This window comes from Heloderma suspectum, chromosome 1 (assembly GCF_057233095.1).
Source record: "Heloderma suspectum isolate Gila_16-S chromosome 1, 16-S_ref, whole genome shotgun sequence".
Classification (NCBI taxonomy): Eukaryota; Metazoa; Chordata; class Lepidosauria; order Squamata; family Helodermatidae; genus Heloderma; species Heloderma suspectum.
The window spans coordinates 320370861-320385685 of NC_139458.1; the positions used below are offsets into that span (position 1 = coordinate 320370861).

A 14825-nucleotide genomic window follows, 5' to 3' on the forward strand; every position below is an offset into this window, starting at 1 on the left:
AAATCTGCAAAACCTGTTCCCGAAGGAAAAAGTAGGATTGGTGTTCTCACCACAAGCAGTAATGCTTCTTTCAAAGCACCTTCAACTTTCAGGCACCGGGGAGGGGAGGGGCGGACCTGTTCTTTCTCCAGCTTGAAATTATTATTACCTACAGTGTTTATGGTGAACTAAAGGAAGATGCATTCTTATCCAGAGCAAGGTGGGGAGGGTGCATCTGTCAAAGCAACTGCTTCTTAATTTTGTCCTAATGAAAGAAATGAGAAGCTTGAACCGAAGTCTAGCAGAGGTTCATTGTGAGGGCTCCAGATACAAGGCTCTGTCTGCGAGTTAAGGCCTCGTCTCATGAACTCAGGAGTGGGTTTTAGAAGCAGGTTTGTTTCTGATTCAAAGTAATAATATCTTTCTAAAACCTTCCGGTAATAAAGGTATACGTATACAAAGCTGGGAAAATAAGCTGTCTGATGTAAAGAGAGTTTTCAAGAAGACAATCAAAAGCAATGGAGGAGAAAATTGTGTGTTGGAAGTCCTAATTTTGATCTGATCTTTACAGAGCACAATAAATCAATAAGTGAAGTGATCCCTTTGTCTGCGAAAGTGGAGATCGCCAGATATAAGTAGCATGCTTTTGCATCAGCTTTGTGTGCTCCTGACTACCTCTCAGATACTTAAAAAAAATAATCAAAAGTATTTTAAATTTAACCCTATTTTGCTTTCTCCTTTTGCTTATATGAGAATTCTTCACTTAATCAGTGGATCAAATAGGGCAAGACTTAGAGCAAACATTCAGGGGTCCCCTAAGCAGAATGAGCAGGAATCTCTCTCCTACCTCCCAAATCCTGCAGGTCTGGCTTACCAAATGTTGAAGTAAACAAAGCAGTATACATCACCATCTAAAGTGTGTGTGCATGTGTGTGTAAGACCACTAAGCCCAGAGTGAGGATCAAAGGCTGTTAAGTCCAGACTCTCAAATTACCCAAGTGCATCACTGCTTATAATACATTCCAAGAAATTTTAACTAAAAGAATCTCTTACTATAGCTGGATAATGATTTGTCCAGTTATCTCTTCAAGACTCAACAATATGGCAATGGAATAATTAATAAATATGTCATTTCAATATGACCCTGAATGAAATTAGAAAATAATGCTGAGTTCAATATTTTATTCACTACCCTCTCCCCTCTCTCTAGACACACATATACACAAGTGGGACCTGCCACAATATGTCTCACCCAATAGGGTAGCTCTTGTTCAGGGTTCCAGCCAGGTTGGAAGCAGAGCCTCCCACAGTAGTCCTTTGCATCCTATCCCACATTGTTCAGGAGGGCCTCCTGAGCTTACAAAGAAGCTTTTTAGGAGGTGCCAGCAGTTGCAAGAGGAAGGAAGGGATGGGAATTTTTCCTTCCATGAACTTCCCTAATTTATCTTAGGATGCAAGTTTCTTTGTCTCAGCTGCTCTCAATCTGCCCTCCATTCCCTTATACACACTTCTTTTTCAACTGACACTCTGGGCATCTCTACACCAGCCTGAAATCCTGCATTTAAAACTGGGCTTTCTGCTTCTGTTTTAAATGCAGGATCACGACTCCCTTTTTCACGTGCTTCCTTTTCCCCCACCCCCTTCCCCCCACTTCTCCCCATATCTGAGTCTTCCTCTTTTCAGGGAGGGAAGTGAAGTGGAACACAACGGGGTAATTTGCTAGCTCATTATCTGCGATCTATTTAAAAACGGAACAAAGGGTATTTAGTGCAGGAGACGCCCTGGAGGGTCACAGCAGGGTCTAGCGTTATGTAAAGAGCCCGCAAACTTCCATGAAGGAGCAATCTCAATCAATTGCAGGATAAAAGCTCTGTGTGAAGGAGCCCTCTAGTGTTCCATGTTTCAACTGCTCATTCACAGACTAAGCTGATGGACTTGTATAGTCTTCCAAACTTCTGGCTCTTTGAAACTTTTTTTTAACTTCCAAAGTGGAAATGAGGGCTGCCCATAAAAAACATGAAGAAATCAGGATTTTAGAGCAGCTGGGGTTGGATAGTGTTTGTCCCATTCTGGCCAAACAAATGGTAGCAGCAAAGACAACAGTTCCTGTTGTAGAGCTCAGTGTGAACCTGGAAGTTCCTTCTCCAGATAATGAGATGAATGACTCTAACATCTTTTTATTTCTATACATTCATGCTAGACATTCACAAGTCACTGTCAGCCCATCTGGGCAATATTAAAAATTGTATTTTCCTTTAAATTTACTGCTACATACTTAGGGATATGTACAAGTACACAGAGACTCTCTCTTATTTTTGTGGGGCCCTGTTTAACCTCTATACTGATAGGTACTTGACCATAACTCCAACAGGAAAATCTATTAAATCTATATAACATGGCTACCAAGCAAAATGAATACAGGTTGTGTGGGAGCAGCTCATGGAGGGTGGTGTCAAAAACAAGGTTTCCTAAATCTGAGGGACGCCTTATGCAGTTAATGACCATAGGCGTAATAAATACAAAAAACATGATCTCCAATATGGTGGCCATGAAGAGACACCAGAACAAACCTGGTTAGCGTACCACAAGTTAATGACCCTAGCATTGGCTGGAACACTTCTCCCATTACTTGAAGGGGCTTATCTTGCTGTTTTAATGCTGATAGGATCTAATTTTTGATAAGTTTATATTGTGAAGAGAATGACAGCACAAAAGACTGCACACAGAACCCAAGGCACTTGCTCCAGTCAAGTGAAAAGCAATATGGTAAGGGAAATAAAATGACACATAGCAGAAGCCATAAAAGCCAATACATTCCTTCAGCCTTGGTTAAGAAAAGGTTTAGGCAATGGAGGAAAATAAAAGCCATGAAGCCAAACAAAGGCAGGCATTTACAGTGATTATCTATTAAGCTAAACAGAGGCAAACATTTATATTTGTCCGTTGAAGGAATCTTGATAAAAATCTTGTAACAAGGCTGATGCCAAAATGAGTAAGTATTGGTGCGTAATATACCGTGGCTGCTAAATAAATTTTAGCCTTGTTGTGGCGAAGGGGCTTGCGTAACTCAGTGAAGCCATAAGCTATGCCATGCAGGGCCACCCAAGACGGACAGGTCATGGCAGAGAGTTCTGACAAAATGTGATCCACTGGAGAAGGAAATGGCAACCCACTCCAGTATTCTTGCCAAGAAAACCCCATGGAACGTATCACAAGGCTAAAAGATATGACACTGGAAGATGAGCCCCTCAGGTCGTAAGGTATCCAATATACTACTGGGGAAGAGCAGAGGGAATTTCCAAGTAGCGCCAGAAAGAGTGAAGCGGCTGGGCCAAAGCCGAAAGGACACTCAGCTGTGGATGTGTCTGGTGGTGAAAAGAAAATCCGATGCTGTAAAGAACAATATTGTTTAGGAACCTGGAATGTAAGGTCAATGAATCAAGGTAAGCTGGAGGTGGTCAAACATGAGATGGCAAGATCGACATCTTGGGAATCAGTGAACTAAAATGGACAGGCATGGGCAAATTTAATTCAGGTGACCATCATATCTACTACTGTGGGCAAGAATCCCTTAGAAGAAATGGAGTAGCACTCATAGTCAATAAAAGGGTGGGAAAAGCAGTACTGGGGTACAATCTCAAAACTGATAGAATGATCTCAGTACAAATCCAAGGCAAACCATTCAACATCACGGTAATTCAAGTCTATGCCCCAACCACTGAGGCCGAAGAAGCTGAGATTGATCTGTTCTATGAAGACCTACAACACCTTCTAGAACTAACACCAAAAAAAGATGTCCTTTTCATCATAGGGGATTGGAATGCTAAAGTAGGAAGTCAAGAAATCACCGGGATAACAGGCAAGCATGGCCTTGGTGTACAAAATGAAGCAGGACAAAGGCTAATAGAGTTTTGCCAAGAGAACACGCTGATCATACTAAACACTCTTTTCCAACAGCACAAGAGGCAACTCTATACATGGACATCACCAGATGGTCAATATCGAAATCAGATTGATTATGTCCTTTGCAGCCAAAGATGGAGAAGCTCCATACAGTCAGTAAAAACAAGACCTGGAGCTGACTGTGGCTCAGATCATGAGCTGCTTCTTGCAAAATTTCGGCTTAAATTGAAGAACGTCGGGAAAACCACTAAACCGTTCAGGTATGACCTAAATCATATCCCTTATGAATATACAGCGGAGGTGAGGAATAGATTTAAGGGATTAGACCTGATAGACAGAGTGCCTGAGGAACTATGGACGGAGGTCCGTAACATTGTTGAGGAGGCAGCAACTCAATCCATCCCAAAGAAAAAGAAATGCAAGAAAGCAAAGTGGCTGTCTTATAAGGCTTTAAGGTAGCTGAGGAAAGAAGGGAAGTGAAAAGCAAGGGAGAAAGGGGAAGATATATCCAACTGAATGCAGAGTTCCAGAGAAGAGCAAGGAGAGACAAGAAGGCCTTCTTAAATGAACAATGCAAAGAAATCGAGGAAAACAACAGAATGGGAAAGACTAGAGATCTTTTCAAGAAAATCAGAGATATCAAGGGAATATTTTGTGCAAAGATGGGAATGATAAAGGACAAAGAAGGCAGGGACCTAACAGAAGCAGAGGAGATTAAGAAGAGGTGGCAACAATACACAGAAGAACTATACAGGAAAGATCTGAATGTCCCTGATAGCCATGAGAGTGCGGTCACTGAACTTGAGCCGGACATCCTAGAGAGTGAAGTCAAGTGGGCCTTAGGAAGCATTACTAACAACAAAGCTAGCGGAGATGACGGTCTTCCAGCTGAGCTATTTAAAATCCTAAAAGATGATGCTGTTAAAGTGCTGCACTCAATTTTCCAACAAATTTGGAACACTCAACAGTGGCCACAAGACTGGAAAAGGTCAGTTTACATTCCAAATCCAAAGAAGGGCAACGCCAAAGAGTGTTCAAACTACCATACAATTGCGCTCATTTCACATGCCAGCAAGGTGATGCTCAAAATCCTACAAGCTAGGCTTCAGCAGTTTGTGAACTGAGAACTACTGGAAGTACAAGCTGGGTTCCGAAGAGGCAGAGGAACTAGAGATCAAATAGCCAACATTGGCTGGATCATGGAGAAAGCAAGAGAATTCCAGAAAAACATCTATTTCTGCTTCATTGACTACGCTAAAGCCTTTGATTGTGTGGATCACAACAAACTCTGGCAAATTCTTAAAGAGATGGGAGTACCAGACCACCTTACCTGTCTCCTGAGAAACCTGTACGAGGGCCAAGAAGCAACAGTAAGAACCAGACGTGGAACAACCGATTGGTTCAAAATTGGGAAAGGAGTACGACAAGGCTGCATATTGTTTCCCTGCTTATTTAATTTATATGCAGAGTACATCATGAGAAACGCCGGTTTGGATGAATCACAGGTCATATTAAGATTGCCAGGAGAATTATCAACAACCTCAGATACGCAGACAATACCACCCTAATGGCAGATAGTGAAGAAGATCTAAAGAGCCTCTTGTTGAGGGTGAAAGTGGAGAGTGCAAAAGCTGGTTTGAAACTCCACATTAAAAAAACGAAGATCATGGCATCTGGCCCCATCACTTCCTGGCATATAGAAGGGGAAGAAATGGAAGCAGTGACAGATTTTATTTTCTTGGGCTCCAACATCACCGGAGACAGTGACTGTAGCCATGAAATTAAAAGATGCTTGCTCCTTGGGAGGAAAGCTATGGCAAACCTAGACAGCATAGTAAGAAGCAGAGATATCACCTTGCCGACAAAGGTCCGTATAATCAAAGCTATGGTTTTCCCAGTAGTAATGTATGGCTGGGAGAGCTGGACTATAAGGAAGGCTGAGTGCCGAAGAATTGATGCTTTTGAACTGTGGTGCTGGAGAAGACTTACGAGTCCCCTGGACTGCAAGGAGGTCAAATCAGTCAATCCTAAAGGAAATCAACCCTGACTGCTCACTGGAAGGACAGATACTGAAGCTGAAGCTCAAATATTTTGGCCACCAAATGGGAAGAGAAAACTCCCTGGAAAAGACCCTGATGCTGGGAAAGATTGAAGTCAAAAGGAGAAGGGGGCAGCAGAGGATGAGATGGCTAGATAGCATCACCAATGCAATGAATATGAACTTGAGCACACTCCGGGAGAGAGCGCAGGACAGGAAGGCCTGGCGTGCTATGGTCCATGGGGTCACGAAGACTCAGACATGACTGAACGACTGAACAACAACAAAGCAGCAGTAATAGCATTGTTGGGAAGATGTTGCAATGACGCTGCTTTCTGTACTGTAGAAGGAAAGAACCATTTATGGTTTTGTGTGTATGATGGGACTCATAATGCTGCAGGTCCATTTCATATTTGGTACTGGCTGCCTCTTTGTTCCTGGGTTGAGTTTAAAGCACAGGTGTTGACCATTAAAGCCCTAAATGACTTATGGCCAGATTATCCCATAAACTGCCCGCTCGCTGTCATAAGAACCTGCTTGGCCCTTAAAATAAGTAGCAGAGGCTCTGCTTTCTGTCTCATCACCCATGCATGAGTCCAGATGGGTAGATAAGAAAGACAGGGCCTTGTCACTGGCAATGACAAACTATGGAGCTGCTTGCCAGTGGAGATCCATCCTGTCCCTTCCTTACCTGCTTTCAGGCATTAAGGGGAGACCTGTTTGTTTCCTGCTGCCTAGGTTTTAAATTCACTACTGGTGCTTTAAATTCTTATTGATCTCTGTTGTAGTCATTTTGATTCTTTTAATGCCTGATTTGTAGTTTTGGGGATTATTTGTTCGTAATGGTTGATTGTTCAAACATGATTTTTACTTTATACTGTATATTACACACTTGTAAATACTTACGTAGGAAAGCAGAGTATAAGTACTAAACTAAACTGACCTGACCTACAATTAACATTAAGTGTTGGATCCAGGCTTAGTCCTACTTAGAGGAGACCCACTGAAATCAATGGGATTTAAATTAGTCATGACTAACTTAAGCCCTATGGATTTCAATGGATCACTTTAAATATGGCTAAGAATCTAGGTGTGTATTTAGCTGTATCAAGAAATGCTAAATGCCTTTGTTCCTGACCGTTTGGAACTAGAGTTGCAATGTCATCACCCAGAGAACCTGCTTATACCTTTAATAGTGCTCTGAAGCACTACGCAAGGCTGCAGTCCCTGTACATCCCCTCCGTTCCTCCACCAGTTCTTCTGCGCAGTATCCATCCTCCTGATCCAGCTGATATAAGGTAAAATTAGAGTCCTAATAGGGTGGGTGAGAGATGCTTGCAGCCTCCTCACTTGCTTGGAAAGGTATAAGATGAGGACCTGGCAACCCTACCTAGAAGGTATCTGGCATGCATAGAACTTCAGTGGAAGTCACATTAATCCACAGTGGAAGGACTCAGTTGTATGCTGTCTGAGAATAGGTGTTCAAGAACAATTTGATACTTACTTCTTGCCATACAGTTTTGCTTGATGGGGGAGGCTTTGGGGGTTCTGTTTGCTTGCTTGTGGCGCATCCCCATAGTATATGCTCAACTTGTAGATTTGTTAAAAAGTTACAAAGACACCATTGGTCTTTGGTGTCTTTTCCTCCAAAGGAAATTGACCCAACAATATCTGTGTTATCGACATAGGCTTTCTTGGAGATCAATTACCTGATCAATTAGTCTCCATGGAGATCAGTTACCTGACCAGCTGAGGAATGGAAAGCATGAAAAATATAATTCTGTGGACACTTTCAGACAACTGTACCACGTGCAACTGATGGAGACTGCAATCAAACCCAGATGCTGGGGCCATAACCCCACCCAGTGAGTTCAGTTAGTAATGGACATCCATGGGCTTCATAGGCTCTGACGTTCATGGAGATCACTTATCTCAGCCTCTGTTGGTACATCATGGCTATTCATCTTTCACCAAGCAATAGTTTTGTGGGTTGCAGCCTAGGTTGGCTGGGTGAACACAACTAAGTAGAGTAGTTCAGAGACACTTTTCAAAAACCACTATGACAAAAACTGAGATAATCTAAAAATCCATGTCTGCTTTTATGTATCTATAAAGAGCTGATTATCCCAGACATGAAGGTGTAATGGCAGCTGGAAACAAAATCAGATCTATACTGGGGATAATAAAGACGCCTTTGTTGGCATCTTTGGAGATAAAGCAGCAAATCTCCATCAAAATAAATTCTAAACCAAATTGTAAATTCATATTTTTTCATGAAAAGCAGGCACAATTTGATCCATCTGTTCTGTAATAACCTGGCTTCTAGTTGCCATAAAGAAGTGGGTTGCCTGCCATTTGAATGTGCTGGAGCTTTTAGAAATGCACATAAAAGTCTCACAGTAGCAGGAGCTCATGCCATTTGTGAGCTAATTAAATCAAGAGATCTACCCATCACAAAATATACTCTCTGACTCGAGCAGCAAGAGTGTTTTGATTGAGAGCTGTATGCTTTAACAGTGGGGGCCATACACAACAGAAAGCCTTCTTCCAGAAATGTTGCTTCGGTGTACAAATCTTCCAATGCTAATGAAAAGCACAAAGTCAGATGTGCTGAGTATTACAGATTGCCGATGTCAACCTCAGAATCTGAAGCCATTGCTTACTAAAGGATGTCTTACTTCTGGTCTTCATTCATCAACCAACGGCCTTACCCCTGAACATGTCATTCTTACATACTGGATGACAGAAATGATTGCATTAAACCAGACCCTATAAATAATGAATGATCTTCAATTTACTGCTTCTCCTCCCCCTTTTTTCCTTCACTTCTCCTAGAGTTGCCAGCAAATATAATGTCGAAAAGGAAATACTGAAACAATTATGTGAAACATCTCAAACTTTCTTTTTGCTGTAGGAGTTGACATGTGACCTTGTAGGGGTTTTCCCACCACCTATTATAGTTGAAGGAGCACAGGAACAGTCCAATATACTCAGAAAAGGTTCAATAATGGCTCAGGTTTGTTGTACTCCAGACAAAGGTAACCTTGGGCTCAAACCCAATAGGCCAATTCTCATTATCACAGCGAGGGAAATAAGCCACGATGGCTTGTTTCTCCCACTGCATGTGCCAGTCGTGCCAGTTTTCCCTAATAACCCTGACTGCCATAGCTTGCTATGTTGTCTGAACCTAGCGGCATGGCTTTGGGGGAGGGCAGCAGCAGCCCTCAAGTAACCCAACAACAGCCCATGGGTTATTTGAGCGTTGCTGCCCCCTTAAACAGCCCATGCTACCTGGGTTTGGATGACATGGCAAGCCATGCCAGTGAGGGTAATTAGAAAATTATGGCCAGGACATGACCGGCACACATGGCGGGGTTATGTCACTCATTAACCATGCCATGATCATGCGAACTGGGTCAGTGACTGGGTTTGCACAATCACCGCAGGCCACCTTGCCTAACTTTGCCATGGTTAACAAACAACCCAGAACCCATGGGCTGTTTTAGGGTTGTGGGTGGTTTGTTAACCATGCCAACAACCCACCCTTGCTGGGTTCTGATGACACGACAAGTCACGGTCAATATTCAAAATGGCCACCTGCACACACTGCAGTGGGCTGCTTGATTGTGCGAACCAGCCCATTGGTGTCAGCTGTTTTCATAGAAGTCTGCACCCTGCACTACAATAAAAGTCTGCATCAAGATTGATTCAGTGACCTACACATATGGGGAAGGGCTACTCAGTAGCAGAGCACATGTTTTTCATGCAGAAGCTCCAGATTTGATCCCTGGCATCTCCAGGTGGGGAGGGGGGGCTGGGGAAGAATCCTGCCTGAAACCCTGGAGAGCGGCTGCCAGTCAGTGTCAACAATACTGGGCTAGATGGGCCAATGGTCTGACTCCGTATGAGGCAGCCTCCTGTGTTCGTATGTATTTTGCAGTTTAGCAAAAGTGCATATATATTTTATTTTATTGATTTGTAAATATTCTGTCCTATCTGTTGGATGTTCAGGATGGCTCACAATATTTTTAAAACAACAACTAAAGTACATTAAACAGCCATCTAAAACCAACCAATGAAACAGCAGCCAAGAATAATAAACTAAAAATCAACACCAGGGGAAAAAAAGAGCTTGGCAGAACAGAAATTTCCTAAATGGCAAAAAGCACCAAGTCTGGTTGGTCTCCCTAGACAGACAAGGATGCCAGTGAAGAAACAACTGATCCAGTGGGCCTACTGCGGGAGAGATCTCTTGCCATGTCACCAAGTATTCTGGAGCACAACTTTCTCATTGTGCACAGTTACAATGCAGTCTACATCTCTTTGATGCTGTCAAGTACTCCATGTTCTAGAGCAGGAATGGGCAGAAAGTAGATCTCCAGATGTTTTGGACTTCAACTCCCAGCATTCCCGACCATTGGCCATGCTGGCAGGGGTTTCTGGGAGTTGAAGTCCAAAACACCTGGAGATCTACCTTCTGCCCACCTTGTGGTGCAGCTAGGGCTGGACCCTGGGGCCAAAGTTCAGGCCTCAGAGCTCATCAGGGCCAAATGATTATCCATAGAGCAGCAGGTGAAGAGGGCAGCAGGGCAGCAGAAGCAAACTCCATTTTATTCCTGTAGACCTTAGGGTGCTATGATACAAGAGAGTTTAAAATCCAAAACTGCACATGCTCAGAGTATTTTTTTTTTAAATCAGGATTGGCAAACAGTTTTGTTGTTATTGTACTAACATATCAGGAATGTAGCAGCTGTCATAAAACATGGAATAGCAGCCTGCAGGGCAAAGATAAATCTTAGCTGTGTGCTTCACAATGGAAGAAATTCACCTGGCCATCTAAAGCTGCCACCCCCCCCCCCATACACACACATAAGGCTATTAAAATTACTTAGCTGCACTGCTGTGCCTACCCCTGTTCTAGAGTGCAGCTAGATGCATGTAAAGTTTATTTTACCATTTCTAGTATATTAGAAAATTGTACATTTCTGAAGGTCTTCCTTCTTAGGAAGAATAATGCCTGGGTTCATGTAATCTTTTTGCAGTGTCTTTCTTTCTAAACACATTGAATCAAAAGAAATACTTTGCATAAGCAAGAATCATGGATAGAAGACAGAGCTCTCTTTGATATATTTGCCACATTCCCATGGTTAAAGTGATGAGCAGTGGCTCGCCTCTTCAGCACTCAGAGATGCTGCAACAAAATAAAGAAGGCACCATCTGAAATGCTTGGGCACATGACTGAACAGCATCAAAGGAGGCAGGGGAAGGGGTGGGGGGGCGCGGAAGAGAGGAGATTGGTTCATGTGGAATAGGTTGCTACATTGCATCTATACAGCATCTTCTAGAAGGCTGCCCTGGCATGAACCAATGACGTCACTAGTCTGAGCAGGTTGCTATGGGTTCTCCAGTAGTACCACATTGCAGGATTGTCCTTCCTGCTCCTCACCCACTCAACTGTGGCAAGCGTCCTAACTTTTCTCATTTGTCTTAATTCATGTGGCCAGAATTTGCAGCACTCATTCCCCTGGAACAAGTGGCCCACAGGAGGACTATTAAAGATGCCAGCAGGCCTGTGCGAGCCAAGATTTTGGCAGGCCAGATAGCAGGCCTTACATTACCTACCCATGCGCTGCTAATGCACTGCAGCAATTGGCATGTTCAGGCCATGTAGCCATATGGATATATCTAAAGAGAAAGAAATATAGCCACCAACTGGTTTGGAAAAATTTCATACCTTATATCCAGGTTTCCTCCCTCGTTTCTTTGGGATCTTCACAACTGGCAAAGAACCAGCTGGTGCAGAATAAAGATTATGAACAGCCATTTTCATAGGAGTAGAATGGAGTGGGGGCCTTCCTCTTTTTCTACCTGGTATTCTGGGAGACTGCATGTCAGCAGTATCCAGTCTTGGAGGCAATGATGGCAAGTGATTCATACGTAAAGGAGCTGCAATTAAAAGAAAAAGAAAAAGATGTGTTATTGGAAATGGAAGAAACGCAGACACAATTTTCTTTTTTTGTTTTTAATTTCGTCATGTGCTAGGAATCTCATTTACTATCAACAGGAAATATAGTACAGATCTGCAATCCTAAATGCACTTTCTAGGGAATAAGCCCCATAGAACACAGTGACTTCTGAGTAAACATGTATAGGTTTGTGCTGCATATATTGTTACAGACATTTGAAATTCTCTACTCTACAGAGGTGGGGGTGGGGGTTAGCATGAAATTTCATAATTATACAAATGGCTAGGGTGGCTGCTTATGCCTCACCAAAAAAGAGAACAAAAGAGGACATCAATTTCCATAAAATTTGCACATGCAAATTTATATGTATAGATCCAACTTTAGAAATAATTATTATAATTTAGATAGAAATACAGTACATCTCACCGTAGTGGTGAATACAGTGACCTGTGTGCCTGTCTGTTCAGCCAGCTGTCCAGGTGCTGTTGATGGGTAACAGTTATTATGGTTCTTTATCTTTAAATTGGAATTGGACAGGAGTCCCCTTCAAACAGAGGACACCTTCAAATAGAGGATGGTCCTCTGTCAGCCCTTGAAATAGAGGGCTGTCCCAGCAGTTTGAATATTTAAGAAATCAAAGAAGCAAATCATGTTTTAAAGGCTCTAAAGACCAATTCCTTGCTTTTAATATGTAAAACCATGCCTCTAGCCCATTTTCAGCTTTTACAGGAATGTGGTGGGGGAGAGCTCATGGGAGTTGTCTACGGGATCCATGATCACAGTCACACTACAATTCACAATGGGCCCACTAAGTGAGGAAAGGATTCAAGTTCCCAACTTTGCAGTTAGGGAGCTGGGAAACTGCAATATCTTAATGCTTTTCCTTGAGGAAAGACAGTTAAATCCTACACTAACAGTGCATTTGTTGTACTGGATAATGGTCATCTGGAAAAACCTTAGACCTACCTGTACTGCAGATTGTACAAAGCAATAAAATAATAAATTCCTCCTTAAGAGTAGGAGCAGTACCAACCTCTTTGAAAGAGGCAATAATCAAACTGGTCCTAAACTGGACCTAGAGACAGGGCATTTCTACACCAGCCTAAAATCCTGCATTTAAAACAGGACTTTCTGCTTCCGTTTTAAATGCAGGATCACTACTGACTCCTTTTACATGCGCTCCCTTTCCCCATTCCCCTTCCCCCCTCCTTCTCCCCATATCTGAGTCTTCCGTTATCTTTCATTGATCTCGCTCCTCTTCTTGCCGCTTTAACTCTTTTCAGGGAGGAAACTGAAGTGGAACACAACAGGGTAATTTGATAGCTCATTATCCACAATCTATTTAAAAACGGAACAAAGGGCATTTAGTACAGGAGGGTCATGGCAGGGTCACGGCATCATGTAAAGAGCCCACAAACTTCCGTGAAGAAGGACAATCTCAATGCCAGGATAAAAGCTCCATGTGATGAAGCCCACAGCCAACAACTATTGGCCAGTTGCTAACATCCCTTCCTGGGCAAATTGCTCAAGCAAGCGGTTGCCGATCAGCTCCAGGCACTCTTGGAGGCTGCCACACACTGAAGCTGTCTGGACATTGCTTCTGGATGTGCATGCTTGGGATGATGTCAGATGGCAGTTTCTGTATGTCATGGGACGCTTTCAACATCATAACATTGGAAATTTGGCCTATAATCCAACATTCAGACACCATAATGCGGAAATCTATATCAGTTAAAATAAGGTTGGGGCTTACCTTGTACAAACTTCCTTTCAACCTTGGCTATCTGCCACTCAGCACTACCTTCAGAGTGGGGAAGTCTGAACATGTGTGCAACACCTTCAGGGAGACAGTGTGCATTCTGAATGAGCTGTACTTCACAGCTGTCATAAAGGTGGGGGACGAGAGAAAGAATATGCAGGGTTCCTGTGTTCTGGGGTTCCCTCGGAAGCAAATGTGTGTATCTTAGGCCCGCCAGGGAGGAGTAATGAGTTCTACAATTGTAAGTGCTTTTACAGCATGATCCTACAAGTGTTTGTGGATGCAAAAGGGACATTTATGCTGCGATATCAGGGAGAAGCCATGACACAGCTACCTTTTGAAATTTGCCTTTGGCAGACAAGCTAGCAACAGGAAGTTTCTTTACTGCCCCCCGCCCCCACCATGGTAAGTGGCCTGCGCATGCCCCCCTCATTCTAGGTGACCAAGTCTTTGCACTTCATCCATGTTTTATGGCACCATGCTGGGCTCCTAGGATGGCCAAACAGAAGAACTTCAGCTACTACCACAGCCATGCTCATGGAGTGTGCGTTTGGTCACTTAAAGGTGGCACTGCCTTTGCACACTTCTGGATGTGGAGGAAGACCTTGTACCAGATGTGATTGTCACCTGCTGCATCCTGCACAACATCTGAGTGTCAAGGGGAGATGTGCTACTTCAGGACAACCTCAGCCTCCCAGGACCAGGGGCTGAAAACAATGCCATTGCCACCAATGGACGGGGGAAAGCGCCTTCACCACTTCCCCTGAATCCAGCATCCAAATCAGCCACTCGCAAGGAAGCTAGGACCCATTACCCACGAATGTACCATTGCTAGGCACTTAAAGCTGCAAATCAGCCTTTCCCATCAGGCAATGCTATCCTTGCGGGAGAAATGTAGGTGAAACCCTCCCCCACATATAAGCACCTTTCCAACCCCAATATAAGCACCCCTTCCACTCCCACCATTTCAGCATCCCTGCCCTCTGTAGAAGCATCTGTAGAAACAGAGCCTTCCCCCATAAGGCCCCCTCTGCAGCCACCAGCAACCCTCATCCAAGTGATGCCTATAGTGCCTTCCAAAGGTAACACAGATGTGTAGCTCTTGTAACACTGGCAAAAGAAGCCACAAAGAAAGTTTCTCAATAAAAGACTTCTTTGGAGTTAAAACACATTTGGGTTT

At 43.3% G+C, this 14825-nt stretch overlaps 1 protein-coding gene and 1 pseudogene across 1 annotated transcript in view; one reads left to right on the forward strand and one right to left on the reverse strand.

The window, feature by feature from the left end:
* The window catches only part of SCML4 (Scm polycomb group protein like 4), a 65647-nt gene extending 53787 nt beyond the window's left edge, over positions 1-11860 (reverse strand). The window contains exon 1 of the mRNA XM_084827221.1: positions 11655-11860. Within this exon, the coding sequence (XP_084683347.1) occupies positions 11655-11855 (201 nt within the window). The 5' untranslated portion in view covers positions 11856-11860. The remainder of the gene's footprint in view (positions 1-11654) is intronic.
* Positions 11861-13351: 1491 nt separating this feature from the next.
* On the forward strand, positions 13352-14480 carry LOC146359394 (uncharacterized; annotated as a pseudogene).
* Positions 14481-14825: the final 345 nt, after the last annotated feature.